Genomic DNA, 23532 nt, shown 5'->3' on the forward strand with positions numbered 1-23532 from the left:
ATTCAGCATGTGGGCTCTGTGAACTCTGGGAAGGTTAAGCCTGCCTTCACAAAGTTGCTAATTTGCTTTGCTTCTTAATTTGCTTAAGTTGCATGAACAAAGCTTGCGGGCCACAATATATTGGCATGGGAGCAAAATGGGCAGCAAGGTTTCTTTTGCGCATACCTACATACTACTTGTAACATAAGTACAAGAATGCTTTCGAATAGGTGCTCTGCCATAGTGGGACCTTAACGCTTGGAAAACTATCCAACCCAAGGGCTATTACTGTAGCCACTCGCATCCATCCATTGACACTTTACTAGTTATACACTGGCATTTCGGAGAACATAAATTTACATTCAAACATGAATTGTCATTCTACATGATATTTTATCATGCTGCTAGTTAAACTTTCATGCTACAATGTAACAGCCTTACAACATATGCACCATTGCACCATTGGCTGTAACCAAATAAGGCACACTACAATGATCGGCAGTACTTTGCATTCTTTAGCTTTGATTTGCATCTGAATAGACTTTCAATCACTAACATATGCCAAGCCCTACTTGTGTGCAACCTCATTATATCCATTTCTTAAAATCCTCCCAGCTGTGAAAACAAACTTGCCTTGCTTCTGCCTTGCTCATTCTTTAAACATCTATTCATGACTAATTTAGCCAGTGCAAAATCAACCATGACACGAAGAAGAGACAGGCACCACAAGGCTGGACTACAAGTGACATTTACTGAACATTTGGCTACATTAGGCTGGAACCATACGAAACAATAATGTTGCCTTGCATGTGTGCCACTTGTCCTCTAAGATAAACAGTTATTTCATGGTGATACCAATAAACTCAGTGCTAATACTGTTATCTTCTTTTTTTACTCCAAGTTCCTCGAGACTAAACTTATCTATTCTCAAACTTGCATAGGACACATGTTATTAAAAAGCAGGCCACAACTATCTTCAACAGTGATCAGCTATAGATCTTAGCCCTGTTGTTGCTCTACATATGTGTGGTGTTTTCTCAGCTTAGCATTTAGGCTCTGTCAGTCTGACCAACATAGCATCTACGGTCAAATGCCTTTATAACGAAGTGCTTTGGACCTCCAAAATCCTTTGTTATAGAAGTCGCCTCGTTGTAAAGATCACTCACCATACCGCTCGCAATGGCGCAGGCCGAACATGTTCAAAGAGAAACATTTATTTAACATGAGTTCAAGAGATACTTAGTTGCTATTGTGCACATTTCGTTTGCAGAATGTATGACTGTAGCTGTCTTCATTGCAGTGAGGTTTACGGCATGCTCCCCGTTAAAATGCAGGAGTGACGCCAGATAAATCTGCAAATCGTTGAACGCAGCTATCAGATTTCTTACCGTGAAAATTCTTCGTTTGTTTACAGGCTCTTTGTCACTGATGCCTTCGTTGACATTCGCGTCCTTTCCGGCATAGAAGGCTTTGAAGACGTCGTCAGTTACATCATCATCAGCTGCGACGTTTTTGTCAGTCACCACACCCACTGGTGTAGTACAAGCAGCGTATGGGTTGAGCAATACCTGAAGCAGTACAGCAGGACTGTAACACTTACTGGCATCGGCACACTCCTCAGGTGCGTCGCTAGCTGCGTGTTAATGCAGAATGCGGCCGAGTGGTCTCTGCAGATAGCAGAATGGCACCACTGTGTGGCATTCATTGTGAAGCAACAAATCATCAGTTGGGGGTGCCTAAATTTCTTCATTGTACAGGCCAATTCGTCGTAGAGGTGATGAAAGTACACATAAACGTTAGGAATTTGGCTGGGGCATACTGAATCGTTCGTTATACAGGTCATTTTGTTGTTGAGGCGTTTGACTGTATATGACAGGCTGAGAGAACACCACGCACATGTAGAAGCAGCAACAGGGCATAGCCCACACGTTTCCTATATGTTTGCAGATTTTCTTCTTGTAGCGAAAAAAAAACACACGGACGTAGAAGAAGAACGGAGACGCACACAGGCGCTAACTTCCAACGATTTATTTCCGGGACGGACGCCACATTTATACCCTCACTTTTTTCCCTCGCTTCACGAGCACGTGTCTACCGTCACGGTACATGATAGTCAAATATTCTAATATACTTGCAGACTAAGGCAAGACAACAAAGCACATGGTAAAATGATATAAAGACACTTGCAGACTAGGCAGAGAAAACTAATCTGTTTAACGCACGCATAGGAATTCCAACTCCTTCTTGGATAGTGACAGAGACGATTTGCTAACACAAGTATCGCCGAACTTTTCAATGTGAGCACTTTCAATGATTAGACGAGTTATTTCGCATTTGCTTCTCCCGATAATGACTATCTGCGAAGCGGGGCTCGCCGCATCCACACTTGTGACAATGACTTGCGAGGAAGCCATCCGCCGCAGGCTTGTTAACTTTATTGGCATGTTCTCTAAGCCTATCATTGATGCATCTGCCGGTTTGTACCATATAACTCCTTCCACATTGTAAAGGTATTCTGTAAATAACACAGTTCCTGCTGCTTTTCACACGAATCCCTTATTGTACCATATGGTCTTGTTTTTGCACACAGGCTGATAAGCTTAGTTGGAGCTGAGAACACAATTTCGACCTTTCCCCGACGTCCTATCTTCAGGTTATGCGATAGGCGGTGAATGTATGGAATTATGGCGAAATTTTTCATTTTACGTGACTCTGCGCTGGCTGTCGTCGAGGAACCATGCTCTCCTGACTGCTCTGAGCAAGGCTTCGGAAATTGACACAATCACATGGTTTGTAAACCCAGCCTCATTCACACCCATAACTTTTGTTGAAAACTGGAGGACATCAAATGAGGGCACGATTTCTTAAGAGCATTGCTCAAACACATTTTCGCTATGCCCCTTTTAATATGCTTAGAATGAGCAGAACTGTACGATAAAAGAGCCTTGTTAGCTCTAGGTTAATAACACCAGCAGATGTGATCGCCAAACAGCACAACTTTTAGATTGAAAAAGCGGATATTCCTCTCTATTGGCTTTTCGAAAGTCACATCAAGAGGACTAAGACATTCTGAGATTATGCTTGTGACACCCTCACATTCTTTTTGAAAACACTGAGTGGTGCAGTCAAGAAACAAAAGGAAATCATCAACATAACGGAACGCTCTGTAGACTGAGGTTCCCCTGAGTCTCTCAGCCAACACTCTGTCTAGTTTTGGTTACTCGGAACAGGTGCCAAACAAGACCCGATACATATGCCTTGCTTCTGTAAAAACGTAACATTATCCCACAGGATAAACGAAGTCAGGTATTGTTTTACTAGTGCTGAAAACCTTTGAACAGAAGTTGCCGCTTCATTGAAAAACCGCACTGCACTAAATTCATATATGCTTTTTTCAACGCAGGTTAACAGGTCAGACTGAGGAATAGAGTAATAAAGGTCTTTTAGGTCAGCAGAGAATGCATTAAGCCTCTTGTCAGAATGCACTTTTACCAACTCTAAAACTTGATCTGAACTCTTCACATGGAAGGGGTCGTTGATGTCGAGAAGAGTTAGTGATTTTAGCAGGTAAGCAGCTATTTCCTTCTGCCATGTCCCTTTCACAGACACGATTACCCTAAAAGGGACGTTATTTTTGTGCGTCTTCGCGCTAAAAAATAAGTCTAAACACTTGCCTCTGTTCTTTTTAATGTTTTTAACAACCTTGCTCAGATTCATTTTTTTGCACATTTCAATCACTTTAGCTTGGACCTTAGCCGTTATGTCCGACAAACCGGCAGATGCATATAGTTCCTGCCGTGTGCAGGCCCAGTGTTAAGTAAATGTCAGTTGTAGTCCAGCGCTTGTGGTGGCTGTGTTTTTGTGTCCAATTTTATTTCACACTTGCAAACATGAATCGCAAATTCAGCAACCTACTAGCTCATCCAACAGCATATTAGTTCAAAGCTCCTAAAATGTGCCTGCTTTGTAAAGGAATTGTTATCCTTGGCCAAAGCATTTTCAAACACCCTGCAGTCTATTTTAGTGTAGAAACCAGTGATACACACTAAATATATTATATGGTTGCTGTAATTATAGCCAAGTTTCCAAAATGGACTTCAGCATTGTTACAGGTGCAGGGGTATTCTACACTGAAGTATGAGAGGCAAATCTTGGTGGTGTTTTGCTAAGCTAAATTACAGCTTAATTACCAGAATTGTGGGGCAGCAAAGCACTAGAGACGGCAGAAGCTCTGGTAAATAATCATGCAGTAACTAGCTCAGCAACGTCTTTTATTAAATAACGCTTGTTTGTTTGGGATGGGGGGGGGAGTGCTGTCGAGGACGCCAGATGTGATGAAGTTAGGAAATTTGCAGTCATAGGATTGTGCTAGCTGGCACGTTCTGCAGTGGACATAGCATAGGCTGATGATAATAATACTAACACGCAGTACAAGCACTATTCTTAAAAGTGATTGAATAATTGCACATCTTGTCGTCTGCTACAAACAACCACAAAAATGGCCGGCGAGCACTGCACCGCGGCTGAGCGGCACTGTCACGGGAACGTTTGATCCCGATCGTGTTCGACCGCGATCGAATTTCTCAATAGCAATTGGTTCATTTGTGCATGCTGCGAAATGAAGCCAATTGCGATCGAGAATTTGGATCCCATTCAGTCCTCTGTGTTCGATCCAGATTGAGGTTTGATCGCGATCAAAAGTACCCCGTGTGAAGCCGGTATAAGAAATAAAGATAAATGAACAAAATACGCAGTCATTTAAACAAACTATAACTGAAGTAACAAGCTCATGCAGCTTCATTCATGCGGTTTTGATATGTTTTGGATGTGTTCTGGCCAATGCCTCATTGGTTTTAGCGCTGGCTTAAGCCGGCTTAAGCCAAGGTCCGCTGGTTATGGTGGTGTGCTGGCGATTTCATTTTCACAGATACGGATTGATCTCTGGTGCTGCGTTGTTTCCATATTTGCCGATGCACCATGTAGCTGCTCGTTTCTCTTGTCGCGGGGATTACGCTGTCTTCTAATCCTTTAAAAGGATAGCGTCGTATTAGTTCCTGTGGGTGGCTTGTCGTGACTGTCATAATGCAGCACGGTACTGTTCACAGCTTTCGTCAGTTCGGGCACCCGGATTGGGAACTTGAAGTTCATTGAACTGAGTTTTTCCACTGTGGAGCGCGAGGTAGGTAACCGTTCTCAAAATACTTATTTATTCTAAACTAAAGGCAGGTCATGACGTTTTATGTATTTTTCATTATTGGACGGCTGTTTACGGAACAAAATAATTACTCGGGTCTGTCACAGCTCATTGAAACATCGCTTTAGTAAATCATTGGGAGGGATCGTGCGAATTATTTCTATATAATGTTTGGCATAAGTCCTAAGATCGAAAAGTCCCAAGTTAAATTTGACGGTGAGGTTGGACGAATTGTCATTAGTTGTACTTTTTTTAGATGTGGGCGAAATGTGACTTCCACATACATGCTGCTTTCAATTAACGAAAAAAAAAATCGAATATGAAAGCTTTATTAAATCAGTGTTTAAAAGCAGCAACTACCGGATACTGAAGCTTATGTTTACAGCCGCATATTATGAAATAAGAAGCCGATCAGTGCTTTATTTATCTCGCAGTGACAGTGACAATTTATAAACTTTCACTACACATGCACAGCCAGCATACACCTACAACCGTATTGTGCAAGATGCCAAGGGAATTAATGCACACAGGGGCTGCTAGGACGTTTTAGACACATTTTTGGCTACACAGTGCTAAGAACTTGGTATACCATGCCTCTTGTCATTCAAAGCTTGAATCATGAATCCGTTGTCATTGACATTTCTCTCAGCTTGCATGAATGCATGCCTATGCTGCGTGCTGGCCATTTGTGTCGAAATTTTCAACATAGGTTGCATTTCTTGAAGTGTTCTATGTGATAGCACTCTTGCTGGGGGTTATTCAATGTACCACCTAACTAGACCTACTCAAAATAAGTCAGAATGCTGTGTGATCTGCAGTGCTCAGTGATTGGAAAACGATAATCAAACCTTTTTGCACCAACAGTGAACGCTAGGTGATCACTGACGGGTCCGAATGCAGTCACAATCCATCACAAAGGCACTCGCTTTCATTTGATACAACAATACATCAGACTGGTGTCCCCAGCGCCTACCGGTGGTACATAAAAGTTCCGGCAGCCACGCACTCCGTGTCTCGCATTTCAATCACAGAGCACTGTACATGCACAAGCCGAGCCAAAAGCACAAAACTTTGACAGCACAACAAGCAAAAGGAAGCTGTCTTCCTGGTCTTGTGTACAGGATTTTGTTGAACAGCGCAGGATTTTGTTGAATATATTCATTGACAAAGAGTGAATCGATTGTTTGTTGTGTAACCTTGTGATTTTTGTCTTTTAATAATAGCTTTTCATCTCTTATAAGCTTCTGATCCTGCCAAGGTAGCAGTTACCAAGTCACATCTAAAAGATTTTCTATTTATAGGGTGTAATTACCATGTTTACTTTCGCAGTTTGTTGATGTTTCTGAAACACGCAGGCAACAACTGGCTTACAAGTTCAAGATAAAACCATGTCGTCTCATGTGAAGCGGGATGCATCATATCGCTCTTATGATTCAGAATGGGAAGCCAAAGAGGAGGTCCGGCTTCGAGAATTGGAGGAAGCTCGGGCTCGGGCTGCTCAGATGGAGAAAACCATGCGTTGGTGTGCAACTTCTTTTTAACCACCTATACTGATTTCTTGCTTGTTTGTTTGGTATACTGTCAGGGCCAAAAGGCATTGCAGAGGGGAATGGTTACAGTCAGTAAAACAAAATCTTACAAAGGAGTAAGTGTACATGAAAAAGTGGCTTTGTTGGACATGGTTAACTGAGGAATTCTTGAAGTGCGCATGGTTAACTATAGTAGCAGTATGTGCTGGAAGGTGAGTCTACTATTCACCTTTTATAGTTTGAATTATTGAAGTTTTTGTTTTCTGTGTAATGGGCGGGGGGAGTTCCAATTTTGTGGCGATGATCTAGTCACAATGACAAGTAATGGGCAGGTAAAATCAGCTCAATTCGTTAAAAAGGATAATCAAATATGCACTGAAAAAGGCATTTATGGACAATTTTATGGCAGCGTGGTAATGACAATAGGCTAAGGCTAAATTTTACACCCTTTTTTTGCCATTCTGTTATAGTTAGATAAGATAAAGCGAGCAGAGTTCTGAATTGTTTCTGATGAATGTGTCAAGTTTTTGTGGCTCGAGTCTGAAACTGACACAGTGTATTCAAATTTTGAGCAGATTAGTGACATATAAAGCAAATGTTTTAGCGACAAAGGGGCTTGTGAAAAGTTTAGTCGCGGTTATCCCAGCGCTCTGCTTTAATTGTTAGGGCTCATTCACACTTGGGACTAGGCGAGGTCGCGCGACTGATTGCGACTGGCGACCAGAAAGCTACTCAAGACGAACGATGTTCACACTGACAAATGCGACCGATGAGTCGCTAAACCGAAAGGTCTCGCCATATACCGTTCACGTCTGCTTGAAATGTCATTGCCGCATAAAATAAGCGTCAGCGTATACGGATGTCCTGTTCCTTCGCATCTGATTGGTTCAGCTGTTCTGCGACTGTAGTCGCGCGACTGAAAAATCGCCTAGGTATTTGTAAGAACATACTGTTTTTAAAAAGATGTTATTAAGATAATAAGTTTGTAATTCAAGAGTGCATTCGGTTCCAAGCATATATTTTCATTTGTTGTTGCTTAATTTCATGCAGCATGTTCTGCACAAATAAAAATTGGTGTTAAGGTTTGATGGAAGATTAGTTGTGTCACAAGCATGACCCATTTTCTGAAAGGTTACACAGTCTTCAGCAAACAGGTGAATATGAGATGAAACACAAGTATGTAAATCACTAATGTAGCTAAAAAAGATAGGTAGCGAAGCACAGAACCTTGTGGTGCACTGTAATAAACAAGACTTGGTAAGGATTTTATCTTGTTAGCAGAAACAAATTGCAAGTGGTTTAGCAGGAGACATTCAAGCCAAATGAGAAGTTTGAGGTCTAAGTTTAGTTAATGCAGTTTGTGCAGTAATAATCTATGGTACACCTTATCTAAAGCCTTCGAAATAACTACCTAAAAACTAAGAAACCACTGCCAAGGATCATGTTAAAGCAGGATCAGTTGTGCTTCATGTGAATAGTTTTTGTGAAGGCAGTGTTGTAAACGTGGGAGAAATTAAATTAACCTAACCAGATTTGAAAACATGATATGCTCTAGATCTTACAGGGATTGCTAGTGAGTGAAATGAGTGCCTGGTGTGCCACCCCCTGGTTATGCCACTGAATGAACTGGTTGAAATTAAGAAATTTGCTACATAGGACTTCATAAAGTACCTTTTTGCACCAGTTAAAGGGATGACATTTCCTGTGCTGTCAAACAGGCTTATTACATTATTTTCCTTTTGATATCTGATGCCGAAATTTTTTGTGGTCGGTTGTAGAATAGATAGGTGAATGTTATGTAGAAAATTGTTTTGCGTTTCTTAGTGTGGTTATATTTACAGTAGAAGCAAGTTTGTCAGTGGTTCATCAAGCACTGTCAGAAGAAATCCTGGTACATCGATAAATGTGCTTCTTTTTCTTTGATAAATGCTTAGTGTTATGATTATATCATAAGGCCTTATTATTAGCAACACTATTATGAGTACAAATATATTTGTTGGTTAAATCGTTAGCTTTAGCCAGAAACAACTTCTAGTTAGTTTGAACTTTATGGTGATCAAAATTAATAGAAAATTTTCAATGAGTTTGTAGAGCTCACTCTTAATGGCTACAAAATTGGTAAGACAAATGAATGGAAAGCACTTTCAGTTGGTTTTTAACTTTACGTCATGATAGAATAATGTTAAATGAGAGAAGACAATGGTCACCCAAACCAGGTACTAATAGTTTATGCTTAAACCATCATCATGGTGTGATATTAGAGCTAAATGGAGTCAGTTGCTGAATTATTGTATTTCTCAGTGGCTGGAGTGATTAGTTGAGAAATGGAAAAAAGTAAACACATGTCTAAAAATTGTTTTGCTGTCATAGAAAGTGGACTCGTAGTAGGATGTTCAGAGCTTTATTTAATATTGGGAATTTTAAAGGGACCCTGAAATGATTTTGACGATTTTATATGAACGTAGTGAGTCATTAGAGTAGGTCCTTGTGATCATTAATTGACGCATCTAAGTGCTCCGCTTAAGGCGTGTAATTTATTATAAGGCTTTAAAAAGGCACATCGCTACCGATCGCAGCCCGCCACTCGGCTGAGTTTTCAGCTGCCCTGACGAGGGGGGACACAATTTGACCAAATGACGTCAGTAGGGCGAACTATCAGATTGGCTGCCTAGGGCATGTCATCGATAACTTTCCCAACTTTATTGTGAACAAATGTTGTTCTTCATAGTTGGACGTTAGTTAATTTGTTTCATAAAAAAGAAAGTAACACAAAGAGAATCCACAAGGGCAATTTGTCACTATAGGCAAGCACTTCCGGCACACAGTAAATGTCGTCTGGTTTGTTTTACAACGTGCTCCGTGTTGACATGAGCTGCTAGGTTTGTGTTGGCCTCAATCTGTCTTTTCGCGAGCACCATGGTTCGCCCTTGTGTTGTAGGCTGCAAACTTAGCGATCGGCGACATGTCAGGCTTCGACATCGTGTCCCTCTGCGAGGCAAACATGTGAGCAGAGCGGCTGCAGTGCTGGTTGTCAGTATCCGATCGGCCCCAGCACCTACGCGTTTGCGGCCGTCACTTGACACCGAAGGATTACTACATATCACAATAGTGTTTCACGTGTCCGGTATTTGGGTAAACGCTAGCACAAGTGGACTGGGCCTGGGCATTTTACGGGATGAGCGAAGGCACAAACGTGAACGGCCTGGGCGGTGCAGCCACCTGGTGGCATGGAGCTCAACCAAACACAGAACTGATATAGCAATAACCAAGTGTTTTCTATTTTGCTGCTGGTATAAATTTTTACCAGGAGCGTAATCATGAGCACATTGTTTTTCTAAATGTTTAAAATGTTATGCACTTGGCTATAGCGATATTAGCTATTTGTTTGGTTGGTTAAGCTCAGCATCACCAGGTGGCTAGACTGTGCAGACCGATCAGGCCACTCACATACGTCTACGCTAAAGCTTCATCACAGCAATACTAGTATGGAGAGGCTTTAGTTTACGCTTCCACCCAACCCTCAAAACGCCCAGCTCGCCTGTGGTTACTGGGCTACTGGACACGCTCAGTGCTGCAACAGAACGCTCGGAACGCACGCTGCTTCAATAGCTCTTGCTTGGGATCGACTGCCAGGTGGCTGGCGGAGAGGCTTTGCGCGCTGGCTCCAAGACAACCGAATGTAGATGACATGACGTCCCATCGTGTGAGCAGAGCCATTAAAGGCAGAGCTTAGAGCGTACGAGTTGAGGAGAAAAAGCATGGCTATGGAGGAGGGTAACTTGTAATCCTCCGTAGCGCTTTAATATGAGACGCTTCACACAAATTGTGGTGCGAATGTTTTACTGTAGCTGTATCCTACGCGTCTACAAAATTTGTCCGAGCTGTTTCAGGGAACCTTTAAAGTCACACAGCAAAAAAAAAAAAGAAATAATGCAGTGCGATGTTAATCATTCCATGTATTTGATTAACAAAAACTAAATAATAACGGAGGGGGGGGGGGATCAGTAGGAAACACCTATTATTTTCTGTTGGTCAACCTCTATTGTAGCTCACACATTTTCTTTTTCACTAGAAATAGGAGTGCACTGTGAAGGAAAGTACGGAAATAGGTATGTAGTGAAGAGGAATACCCGGTGCTGCAGCCACATCTCCAGTCGTCCGGGAGGCGCGAGCTCGAGATTGCCTGAACTGAGATTGCCTGAGCAGGCAGCGTGTCTCAGCCAGAACAGCTCAGGCAATCTCGAGCTCGCGCCTCCCGGACGACTGGCGATGTGGCTGCAGCGCCGGGTATTCCTCTTCACTACAGGTAATATAATATGCCATCTCCTTGTCATGTTGTGCTGTCACAGTGGCAAAGTGAAAATGGGATGCACTTGAAAAGGGGATAATGGTCCCGTATTTGTGAGTGCAGCCATGTTTCTGCGAGTTACGATATCGGCATTTACAACTATCAGTCGCAAAACTTAAGATGATCATGTTTGTTGGTCACATTCTTTATAGTATTGCAGCTCCTGTTTCATGATGCCTGCAGTTGCACCTAAGTGGTGCCTATCAGAGGATTGTTTTCATGTGTGCTCTTTTATGCTATTTGTTGCCTTGTCATAATTGTGGTGTTTTTTTTTAATACTAATGTTCTCTATGTAAGTTGGATTGACAACTCAGGCTGACATTTTAGCAAGCTCAAGTAACTACTTGCAGATATAGTGCGTGTTGTCTTTATTGCTAGTACAACAAGTGCGACGGCAACTGCATAGTGGCAGTATAAATCTTATTGAGTGATATGTGTAACTTGCTTCATAAAGGTGATGATGGGCAGATTTTTGTGCAAAGTTTAAAAAAAAAATTATTTGTTTTGTAAAACCTTAGTACCACATGGTGGAGTACATTTTTTTTTTTTTTTTTGCTACCATTTTTTTCATGGAGCTGCTAAGTCTAATGTTATGATGTAACAACGCTTGTCACTCACTGCAGTGGCATAGTGACTATCATTTTGCTGTAAGCACAAGGCCATAGGGTTAATGACAGGCGTTGCAGTTTAATTCGAATCGGAGCAGAATGCGAGAACTTTAAAAGCAAAATGTATGAAGGCCTGTGCTTGAGAGACATTTTGCAGGTTTGTTGTCATAGTTAACATGGTAGGACAGTAGACATTAACTTCTTTGTAGCTGTAGTGGGGATGTTCGAATTGGATGAGGTAGAAGGGGGGGGGGGGCAATTTTTTTGCTCTGAAACTTTCTCCGAATTGCACATTTATGCAGAACTTACTGGACTAATGTAATTTGTGAAGGACAGGGAAATATGTCCTTGAGGTCATTGCTTGCATTTGCCAAAACACCAGACATTTAATGAGATTTTGTTGTGCTTTTGCAAGTGATCTTTTGTGCTGGCCTTCCGGCATCAATATTTTCCTCCTGCTCTGAATGCTCAGGAAGGCCTATATTACTTGGCTGTTCCTACAGCATGCCAACGGTGTGCTAAAGGATGTCAGAAGTGTACAATATAAATATAGATGTGGTTCACTGTTCTTGGTTCTTATTTCTTTAAGTTTGACTCACCTTTTTTTTTTTTTTAGTGCAATTAGCATTCTTTGGGAACATTACAAGTTTTCAGGGGACTATCTTTCTATCTAACCATTTGCCTGCCAACTTGGGTCACCGGGTAGTCCATGCTCTAATGTGTACAGCATCAATTCGGCTGTGTTGAGAGAACAGCGTTCGAAGCTAACCGAACCTACTTGTATCACTGGGTATGTGTCGCTCTTCAATGGCAAAAAAAAAAAAGCATACAAAATTAATCCGGTGCTGGGCAGAATGGAACCCGCGTCATATAATCTCAGAATTGTCTGAATATATATTCAGACATGTGGCACACGCAAATTACGCGCCGGCGGTGCTAGATGGTGCACGTGTGTTCAGTGGGAAGTGCGAGAGAGAAACTCGGCAGCATACACGCCTTGTACATAATGTGTCTGTGTGGCAGCAATACGCTGCATCACTAGATTGCTTCACTGCTAATCACATTAACATTAACATTCATCGTGAGATGGGTTTTTCTTTTAAAAAATTTTGTTCTTTTTATGGTGAGGACTATTGCAGCTCTGTGTATCTTTATCAGTGCCCTTTGGTTGCTGTTTACATGATTTGTTTGTTTTTTATTTCATTAATAGGTGGTCTTTTTATAGTCGCTATAATATGTCATGAGATCGGTTTGCTGCTTCTTATAAATTGGGAACTGCTATGGTGATAAAATGTACAGGCAGTTCCATTGTAAGGCTTGGGCAACCGTCAATGTACCCGCCATTTAGATAAGTATGCACATATGGCAACAAGTGTTGCTAACTAAACATAATTTCGCAACACTAAAAAATATAGGTGTAAAAATTATATTTTGGCACATAAAATTTTTTAAAGAAAGGTCAAGGTTAAGAAAGGTCCTCACTTAGCTTTGACCACAATAATGCTTCAATTTAATTTAATTTTCATCTTGACAACGGTTTGTGAATGCACAAGTGTACTTATAATGGTTTACTTATGAATGCAAACCATGCCAGTGCTATGCTGTATGTATTGTGCTTCTGTTTGGTGAAACATCAGGCTTGCATGTTTGCCTGCACATTTTGTTCATTGGTGAAGCCAGTATAGGTGATGGGAGGATTGTGGTGTGAATTGATAACACTTATTGCAGTGGCTATGGGATCGGCTCATGCACCTTACAAAAGAGAAGTTGTTTCAGTGCCAAATACGCACAAAAATAAATTACAGAGCCCACATGTATCTGAAGTATTGCAGAACAATTTCTGCACATCAACAGCACTGTAAAACATTACTAAGCATTGTAATTAGGCAGCAAAAATTTTCTGCGGGTTGGCCTGGTTTTACACTGACTATGGGATTAACCCATGCACTTTGGAGCGGTGTCTTTGATATGCAGTAGGTGGGGCCAGTTTTGCATTGTTGTGTTCATGTGGTGTGAAGTGTCTGCACCATGCTCTGCTTTCATTCGTGCAGAGAATAGGGGAGAGCGAGCAGAAGAGAACAAACATTGGGTGCTTCCTCCCCCACTTCAACACCTTGATTGTTAATTGTGTCACTGCTTGTCATGTGTTGCATGACAGTGAATGTATAGCATTGTATGTACTTACATAGTGCTGAATAAAGTTGCATAGTAGGGGTGTGCAAATATTCGAAACTTTCAACTAATAAATCGAATAGTCACTATTAGAAAATCTAAATATTTTTCAAGTAGTTTTTTAAATATTTCACGTCGTAAACTGTGCTCAATAAAACTTGAAATTGAAGCAAAGATGCGATAACCACAGTGGTCATAATGTACTAGAGCCCGTTGCGTCACTCGGGGAGCCAGCCATTTCTAGTAAAACCATGATTAGTCGCAATAAAATTGTGTTTTGACGGGACATTCAGCAGGGGGTATTGTTTGGTACTATTTATAGATGCAGCACCTGTTTCCTCTAATTAAATTAAATGTGAATATGTTTCATTGCATCATACTTGATCCAATTGTGGCACCATCTTCTGTGACCCTGTGACCTAGAGAAAAAGTGTCTTTTTTTTGTTGCTCTGCCATTGATGCAGACGACACACATTTCTGGTTTGGTTGCAAAGGTATACACCAATGTTAATTAGGCCACAAGGCTACCTTTATAAACCTTGTATGATAATGCAAGACCACATATGCTCCAAAGAGCCCTGAGTTTGCAAACAAACTGCTTAGTTATTCCTGATGCTCCCTTTGTGCTTCTAGTAAAGCATGTTTTATGATGTGCAGTGTAATGACAAACTTTCTAATGTTGTGAATACCAGGATGTAAAAAATTGTTAATAAGGATGTGAAAGCTGTCCAATATTTGGGAGCTATTAGAAAAATATTAGATTTGATTCGCTTCTGGCATTTTTCGATTCGTATTTGGTTTGGTCTCAGAAACTGGGCTATTTGCACACCCCTATTTCATAGCATTGTACATAGTTGCATAGCATGCACTGACTATGCTGTATAAGTTGTTCAGGAGTAGCATGAAGACAGGCTTAGCCCCCTATTTACCGAAAACCAAATTACTAGAAATATAGTGCCTCTACAGCTTCAGGATGCCTTGTTCTTGTTTTGCATGCCATTATGCATGTTCATTATGCTCCTACATTTTTAACAGCAAAGCTGTTTAAGCCAGCCATAATGTGTGTTTCGTATCAAGAAACTGTCATCATCAGCAATGAAGAAAGAAATAGGAAATAAACTTTCTTGCCAAGGCGAAATTCGAACCCGCGTAGCCACGGTCGCAAGGTGAGCGTCGTAGTCAGTAGGCTTTACAGCCACGCTCGCAGAACATGCAGTTATGCGAACCATACGATTGCGTTCGAGCGTTCATCCACAGCTGCCGCATTCGCTTGCGCTCGTGTCAGTGCTCTGCGAGGTGAAGAGGTTTTGCGCGCTATGCTCGGGAGAGAGATAAAGATAATTAGAGCGAGAGAAAGAGACGCATTCACGAAGCAGGTCTACTGGAACGCGGTGTCGGTGTTGCAAGCTGTGCTATGCAATGTGCAGTGACGGCCGCAAATCCGAGAGAGACACGCATTCACGGAGCTGGTCTGTTGGAATGCGTTGTCGGCATTGGAATGCGGTGTCGATGTTGCAAGCTGCGCTACGAAACACGCAGCGACGGCCGTAAGTCCGAGAGAGAGAGGCATTCACAGAGCGGGTCTGCTGGAACGCATTGTCTGCATTGCAACGTGGTGGAACACAGTGTCAGTATTGGAACGCGTTGTTGGTGTTGCAAGCTGCGCTAAGCAATGCGCAGTGACGGCCGTAAGTCCGAGACGCGCGAAAAGACATTATCATCATCATGAGTAATAAATTTAGAAGTATACGCGCACTTCCGAAAAATGCTGGGCTACGACTGCCCAGCTTCGCTGTTTCAAGCCTTGCACGGCCGAGTGCAAGGTTTAAGCGTTTTTTTTTTTTTTTTTTAGTTTTTCAAGCAAGAAATATACTTTTTTCTGTAAGCTGTATATTATGAAACATTCTGGCCTGGGGAAATCTCGCCAGCTTTCAAAATATATTTAAAAAAAAAATGCCGCTGTCCCTAAATTTACACATGAAAGAATGACTACGTGCAACACCCTGTAGCAAACACTTGCACTTGGTTATATTATTGCACAGTCTCAGTGTGAAGAAATCTAAATGAAAGCAGCATGCCTATTGATATTTAGAGTAGGGCAGGCAAATGTGGGCACTCCAGTGGTGAAATAAATGAATGGGAACGTAAACATTTATTAAGTACGTGTGGATACAAATATGTTGTCCATAGAAACTAGTGTGGGAACCACTGCTTTACATTAGCTTCCAGTATTAATTTTTTGAAACATGTTGGAGGATCCATCCACATTGTTGCAATGGTTACGTAAGGCTAAAAATTCTTTTGCAGCATAAGCACGTTTTCAGTGTAATGCTTTCAAAGATAACCAAGGCGTCACTTGACAGCTGATTCAGAAACATGGGACTGTTCTCAGGTGGTCAGACTGCACAGCTAACTGGCGGGAAAAATGGAGCAAGGTACGCACAGAACGCAACAAAGCGCGGGAGGAAGCGCGTCTCCTCAGAGCCCGTGTGGATGCAGCAACGAAGGAGGCTGTGGCCCTCAAGCGTGAAAAACATGAACTGGAGGCAGAAGTTGATCAGCTACGACGGGAGTTCGAATACTTGCGGTGAGCAGTCATGCCAAAACTCAACCAAGTGTCTCAAGACCATTGGCAAGGCAGAATAATATCACAAGCAGCATTTATTGCATGTTCTATTGAGTGTTGTGCTCCAGAGCATTGTTTTTGTGGGATGGATATGTTGGCTATTCATTGTGTGTCATTGAAAGTGGTGGCACAGCCCAGGGTAATGAAGAGCATAAGGACTAATTGTGAGCATGAATTCAGCATGTTTGGTTCATGTATGTCAAAGAAGATCCTGATGTTGCATTGCTTCACATTGATCCATCTGTAGTGGTGTGGTAGTCTGGAAGAGATTTTATGGTATGAGGCGAAGTTTTAAAACTAAATTTTTTGTTCAGAAAGAAGAAGAAGAACAATAACTTTATGGAAAGTCTGGCAAGTTATTTGGGGATTTGGGCGAATAGCTCTGCCTAGGCGTCAGCCACGAACCCTTGAAAAGTATCTTTTTTTTCACTTGCTTAGTTATATGTGCGGTTCATCAAAGAATGTTCTGCTGAAAAAGTTATGCTCCTACGTTGGTTTCTCTGAAAACATATTGCGAAAGTTGTAGCCCCACCTGATGTCTGTGAAACCAAAACTGAAATTGTTGAGGGTAGCTATATGCGCTTGTTGGTATGGCATCTTCTACTTTGTTGTAGCACAGCCAGAACAACCGGGCACACAGAAAGGCACATTAGACAACACAAAGCGCTAACTTCCAACAATAGGTTTATTAACGTTATAGGACATTATTACATTGGATAGTCAACATAAACAACACCGTAGAAATCACAAGCAGACACTCAGTGTGGCTTCTAAAGTGTCTGCTTATGATTTCTCCGCTGTTTTTTATGTTGACTATGCAATGTAAACATGTCCTATGACGTTTTGAGTGGTATAAGTATGGCTGTAGAAATGGAAATAAGCATATCGTTTCAAGTTAGTGCTTTGTGTTGTGTAATGTGCCTTTCTATGTGTCTGCCTGCACTACAGCAAAGTAGAACAAAACTGAAATTACCGGTTTTATGTGCAACACAAAAGTGCCCATATTGTTTAGCATTTTGTAAAACATAATTATCAAGTTTAAACAAGTAGTAAGGTTCAAGGGCATTTTCAGCATGTTTTGCTTCTGAGAAACACAAGCTCTCGCAATGGGGATACACGACGTTTGAAAGCCTGGACAGTTTAAACTCTGGAGGGCTTGTTTGTCCATCAGAAGGGTTTGATTACGTTTATACACTGTAGTTTTCTCATTTAAACTGGTAGCTACAGAATCTTCAAATTTGTTGTGCAAAGGTAAGAAAAATGAAAGTTTGCTGGGAATTGACACAAAAGCCTCAGTGTGCGATGTGCCCTGCAAAGGGTGTAGTTCAGGAAGTGCATTGAAACCTGGTATTAATGTGTATAGTGGCTGCAGTATTCTGGAATTAAGCTCTGCATTGAAAGGAAACAATTGTAGATCTTAGCATTCTGTGATATGTTGTCTTCCCTTAATGAGTGCTTCAATGGTACAATTTAGCCAAGACCTACCAAAGACACCTGTAAAAGTCTTTGGACTCACAAGTTTTCTGTATACAACAACCTGTGTCATTTCAACAATGGTAACAGAGGCACACTTGCTGGGCTAAAACGAGTTAGAATTCAACCTGGCCTTTAGACAACAAAAACTTTTCTCACAAATCATTGGTTGCTCAATTTGAAGGCCTCCAGTCACAGTAATGATGCTGCAAAACAAGCTAAAAAAAGAAAAACTATGCCACATGGACAAAACTAGACAAAAACAGGAGTCAGGAGATGAAAAGCTATGAATCTTGACAACTTTAGTTCTCCTGGATGTTTTTTGTGAGTGCTAAAGGTGTTTAAAGTCTTCCTTCTTTATTTTCTTGGAACCCATTTTATTGCAGTTGTTTCATACAGGCATAACTCTTTCTTTCCACACTTATTTCTCACAAGTTGGGTGTGCAATGAACCACAACTTAAAAAATTGTACGACAACTTTTGATATGGCTTGATTTTATAGCAAGGCATTTTTTTATTTTTATTTTTTTTATTTCATAGTTATGCTCCCAGGTTTCTTCAGATCTCGTTAGTTATGATTTATTGTACAGATCAAAGGCCCTTCTTTGGCCAAAAATTGTTTTGTTGTGATGAGCTAAATTATAATTATGAGTGCTGTTAATTTCTTAACTAAGAAAAAAAAACAAATTTACACATTTTATAAGGCTAATTTGCTCAGAAAATGGGGTCTGTAAGAGCATAATAATCTGTATACTTCCTTCTCAAAAAATTTTTCGTGACCTTTGCTTCATACTTTAACCCTCTTGAACGCATGGAAGTGTGGTAAAGATGTTAACTTATGCATGTGTGGCAGTATGTTGAATGCTGCAGATGACCTCTTCTGTCCTTGCCCAAGTCATAAGAGCTAGCCGCTTTCAGTAAAGGGAAATCGTTTCACAGACCCGGATGTACTTTTCTAAAACTTTGAGGGTCTACTCTCATTTTAGGACCACTGCCACAAGTGTCATGTTGTAGAGCACAATGTACACCCTTGTAATTTTTTAGTAGTAATCCGCGAGCATTGACTGAATTTTGTGTCAGCGGACTTGTAGTGGTGAGGAGCGCTCCTGAAGAGAACAGAGCAGCAGAATACATTCCAACTGAAAGTTGTCGTTCGCATCCGCACATAATGTTGCTGATCAGGCTACCCCTTGCTGCTACAAGGCCGCTGACATGCCATGCAGTCGACGGTAGTGCGATATTAATAAAAAATTGCAAAGGTGTACAATGTGGAGAGGCTGTAGCTGTAATGAATGCATTGCTAACAAGGAAATTATGCACATGTTTTTCTTCACTGTTGTTGCAAGAAGCAACTTATGTGAAGGTCTTATGTGTTGTATTGTGAATGGGGTTCAGAACTGCGGAGAGCAGCAATAACAGCAGGGAGACAGAGGTGCTGGCATCTTCAGGCAGCACCTCGTCCCATGTAGAACGAGAGCACCTCGACCAGGATTCAAGCAGTGGCCTCCCATCTCAGCTTGATTCTGACTCGACAGACCAGCAGGTGTCATTACTACAGTTGCGCCTGGATGAAGCTTCAAAGCTGCTCCACACCGAAAGACAGTAAGCTGCCTACTCTCTCTTGACACATGTGGGAATGTGTTTATCTGTGGCTGATACAAGCCTACAGTGAAACTTCATGCATTATAACTCGGCATGTTTTGGCTTTTGTGATGTTGAATATTCCAACTTGACCTCTCCTACAAGTTAAGACCAATAATGCTGCCAATGTGCCCATTCTATTGGGCCTGGACTGGTTGACTGTATTGATACTGTCTTGTAATTATTGCGGTATTTTTGGTGCAGTTCAGGGAAAAAAGGTCTAGTTTGTCACGCTTGATAAAATTTGTCTTATACTTTGTTAGCCTTGTTATACAGTTGCAGTATGATGCTGGGTGTACTTTCTTTTAAACATTGCAGGGCTTAATAAGATAACCCATGTACACTGCTGCCACTTGGGTTAGATTAATTAAAGAGGCGAGCATTATTTGCAAGCAGATTACGCTGTGCAATCAGCTATTTAACATTGTCAGTAAGATTAGGGCGCATTTTGCATTTGTGAAATTGAAGCCTGTCACTGCTTAGCCATTCCTCCATTCATTTATTAGGAATTCTGACACCATCCCAGTTTTGAGATATTTGTGTCCTAAATCTGCTATGTATGAAATGCATTAGTGTTTTACTTGGGGAAATAACACTTCAGCAGAAACCAATGCATTTTGCTGCAATTTGGAATTATTATCTCGAAGCTGGTGTTTGTCTCTGGGTTCCTGCGACAGTACTGAAAGGCAACACGGTGCCCAAAAGTGTTGCTTTGAACAGGTAAGCATGATTTTGCATATTTTAGGGAGAAAAGCCAACTGACCAAAGCACTTGAGAAGCAAATGGCTGAGCTTGGACAGCTGCGGGCAAAATATGACGAGCTTCGAAAATCTCGCCAGGACACACTCAAAGAGGTGAAATACAGTTTCAATGGCTCAAGTGGCTTGCTGCATTATGCTATATGATGCTGTTTTATTTAGTATTTATTTTTATTCAAAGTGTGTTACTGCCTTGCTTTAAAAAGGCACTATAATTGGTGACAACCTAAGAATTACAAAGAAGCGCCCCTTACAAAAATGTAGTGCACCTGCTCTTCACCTCTAAAAGAGAGCTGAACAAGCTGGCGTTGCTCACAGCTTAATGACTTTGGTCGGCTAATGTAAATGCTACTCTAGTTAGAAATTGAAAAGATACTAGTTGTTTCAAGCTAAAATATTACCTTTGGCTGAATAGTGACATCAGGATGCCCTATAAAATATGCCTGTACGGTCAGATTTCATCCTGAAACCGCAACGACCGAACTGTATGGAGAAACTAAATATTTCATGCACGCGAATGCGCTTGACGTCAGGTAAATAAGCGAATCTAATTGGCTGGCGCATCTATGCAAATTTAGTACACTAGCCAACTACTTTAGTTGGCTAGTGTACTACATAATGTATAACCTTGTAATTCTTAAATTGTCACTGACTATAAGAGAAACACTGAATAAGTTTAGATTGATGAAGTATTCTTGAAGAACTCTACTTTTGTTGATTTTGTGGTAATAGGTAGAATATTAGAAATGAACACGACACTCAGTTTTATTTTTTAATTTCGCACCAGGAGCCTAAGGCCTGTACATCAATCTGACATCACGAATTGAAAAGTATTTTTTCGCATTTCGGCCATTGTGGTTCAGTAAAAGTTCTTAAGACTTTCTAAGTTCAGTCTTTGGCTCTTTTAGAGTACAATGTAGTCCATTTCGACCGATAAAAATTCAACTGGGCTCAAGCAGACAGTGCCAAAATCCATGGCATCATTGTAAGCTGATGTGGGAATTTCAAGGCATGTCACCACCCGTCATTCGTTTTTGCATCTGTTCTGGCTTACCAAGTGTCTTATCACAGTGAAAGTGGCATTTTTTGGTATTATGGAAGGGCAATTTACTGACACAGCTCAAATATCTTTTTCTGTTTAAAGGGTTAAAGTGCTTTATTCAGCTTTTGACGTAGTATGCATTATCTTCTTTGTGTGTGTGTGTGTGTTTGTATGTGTGCGTGTGCGCGCAGCTATGTTTCTTCATCCAGCTCTTATTTCACTTGAATTTGTGTTGCTTTTTTTTTTCTGAAAATGCAGTGAGCCTGTGAGCTAAGTACAGAGCTCGTATAAGTCAATAAAGTCTCTCTCTCTCTATCTTTTTTTTTTTTTTTTAGACTCTCACTACCATAAAGCTTTATGTAGAATGCACAAAATAGTGACTCAGGTATGCAGTTTGGTACCCTTAATTTCATCTAGTGGTAGAAGAAGTAGTTCGGGTTTCCCACTGGGTGGTTTTAAAGGTAGTCATCAGAATTTCTGCCAAACTGCATGCTTATTCAACGGGAAATAAGTTTTCAGAACGATAAAATAGGCACTGTACACACAGTATTCCAAGATTTTATGTGCTTCGTTTCTGTAACCACACTGCTAAGCAATGGTGAAGGAATACAGAAACGGCTTTTGGACACAAGCTTAACCCGTCCACTCTATGTAATAGGTCTCTATTACCTCACTCCCAGTTTTATCTTTACCTCTGCTGATAAACTTAGTTTGAGTGAACACCCTCAGTCTTTGCAATGGTGCCCATTAAGCTGCCAAAACCATTCTCGACATTCAGACTGGGCTGCCGCACCTGATCATTAAAGCACAGACCAGCTTGCCTGATGTACTCTTTCCCGCAGCTAAGTAAGATGAGATGCACTACCCCTGACACATACACACACACACACACACACACACACACACACACACACACACACACACACACACACACACACACACACTCTCTGTAAACTTGGTTGCGTGTTTCATATCACATGCCTTCTTTTTCTTATGACTTATCACAGCACAGAGGTTTGACAGTTAGCAAGGTGCTGACATGACATGAGAGACTATTTTTAAGCGAAGCTTTCTTTATAGGCTCACAACTGTCGGTGGTGGTGGTGGTGTCACGCTGAAAAGTGGGCCGATACTGGTGATAGTGCAGAAAGGGTCCAAGCTCAATGGCACATACCAGGGACAAGAAAGAAAGGAAGGAAGACAGAAAGAAATAGAGAGAAAAAAAAAAGGAAATGACGTGATACGCACACGACCAATCAGGTTCATTTGGTGTGTCGCGAGGCCTTAGTGACATGGAAGGAAAGCGGGTTGGCGCGCACTCCGCCGGGCTTCCCTCGCCTCAGATCAGTTTCGGCAAACAGATGGGAAGGCCTCGCGTCTGCAAAGGAGCAAGCTGCGTTTGATGAACGCCGCCGTGAACTCGCTCGGGAAAGGACTCGTCATCGACGTGCCGATTCTAGCCGAGGCTCGCCATCAGCGAAGAGCCGACGATCCCGAGGCAAGGGCTTTTGAAGCCGAAGCCCGCTGTCAGCGACGAGCAGAGAATCCTGAGGCGAGGGCTTCCGAAGCCGATGCCCGTTGTCAGCGACGATCAGAGAATCCTGAGGCGACGGCTTCCGAACGTTACTTTGACAAAGGTCAGATGTACACACGACAAGCTTTGCTTACCCCCATTTTCTCGATAGGGGAAGGGCTGGTGATTTCTTTAATGTTTTGAGACAATCCTTGAATGTAGGAGACCACCTGCAAGGGTCTGAGTTTCTTGCTTTGTGCATTATTGGCAAATTTGATGCACATGTCGCTTTATTCAATATGCCTTCACAAATGCTAGAAATCAATGGTGATGGGTACACAGCTTTGCCCATAAGAGTAAGCTCTGCTCTGAAGCGTGTGCAGTCATTTTCTGGAGAGTAGCTTTTGTGCATATAGTAGTGATGCTTGTTTTTACCATCTTGAACGCGAAACATGCAAGGAGGTTTACCGCGCGTGTGTGAGGGGTAGTGTATCTCATCCAACTTAATTGGGGGAAAGAGTACACCGGGCAAACCGGTCTGTGCTTTAATGATCAGGTGCGGCAGCCCATTCTGAATGTCGAGAATGGTTTTGGCAGCTTAATGGACACACATTGCAAAGAACGAGGGTGTTCACTCAAACCAATTTTT

General features: G+C 41.6%; 1 protein-coding gene across 4 annotated transcripts in view; it reads left to right on the top strand.

The window, feature by feature from the left end:
- Positions 1–5019: 5019 nt before the first annotated feature.
- The window catches only part of LOC119466563 (coiled-coil domain-containing protein 102A-like), a 43438-nt gene continuing 24925 nt past the window's right edge, over positions 5020–23532 (top strand). For 3 of the 4 annotated variants that reach the window (XR_007467632.1, XM_037727088.2, XM_037727094.2), the window contains exons 1-5: positions 5020–5158; positions 6529–6695; positions 16223–16417; positions 19325–19531; positions 20316–20424. Coding sequence is in view for 3 of the 4 variants with exons in the window: in XM_037727088.2 (XP_037583016.1) it covers positions 6562–6695; positions 16223–16417; positions 19325–19531; positions 20316–20424 (645 nt within the window). In the remaining variant the exon portion in view is untranslated. Of the gene's footprint in view, positions 5159–6524; positions 6696–16222; positions 16418–19324; positions 19532–20315; positions 20425–23532 lie in introns of those variants that run through there. The other variant, XM_049670019.1, reaches the window with a different exon arrangement.

Source organism: Dermacentor silvarum, chromosome 1, assembly GCF_013339745.2.
Source record: "Dermacentor silvarum isolate Dsil-2018 chromosome 1, BIME_Dsil_1.4, whole genome shotgun sequence".
Taxonomy (NCBI): domain Eukaryota; kingdom Metazoa; phylum Arthropoda; class Arachnida; order Ixodida; family Ixodidae; genus Dermacentor; species Dermacentor silvarum.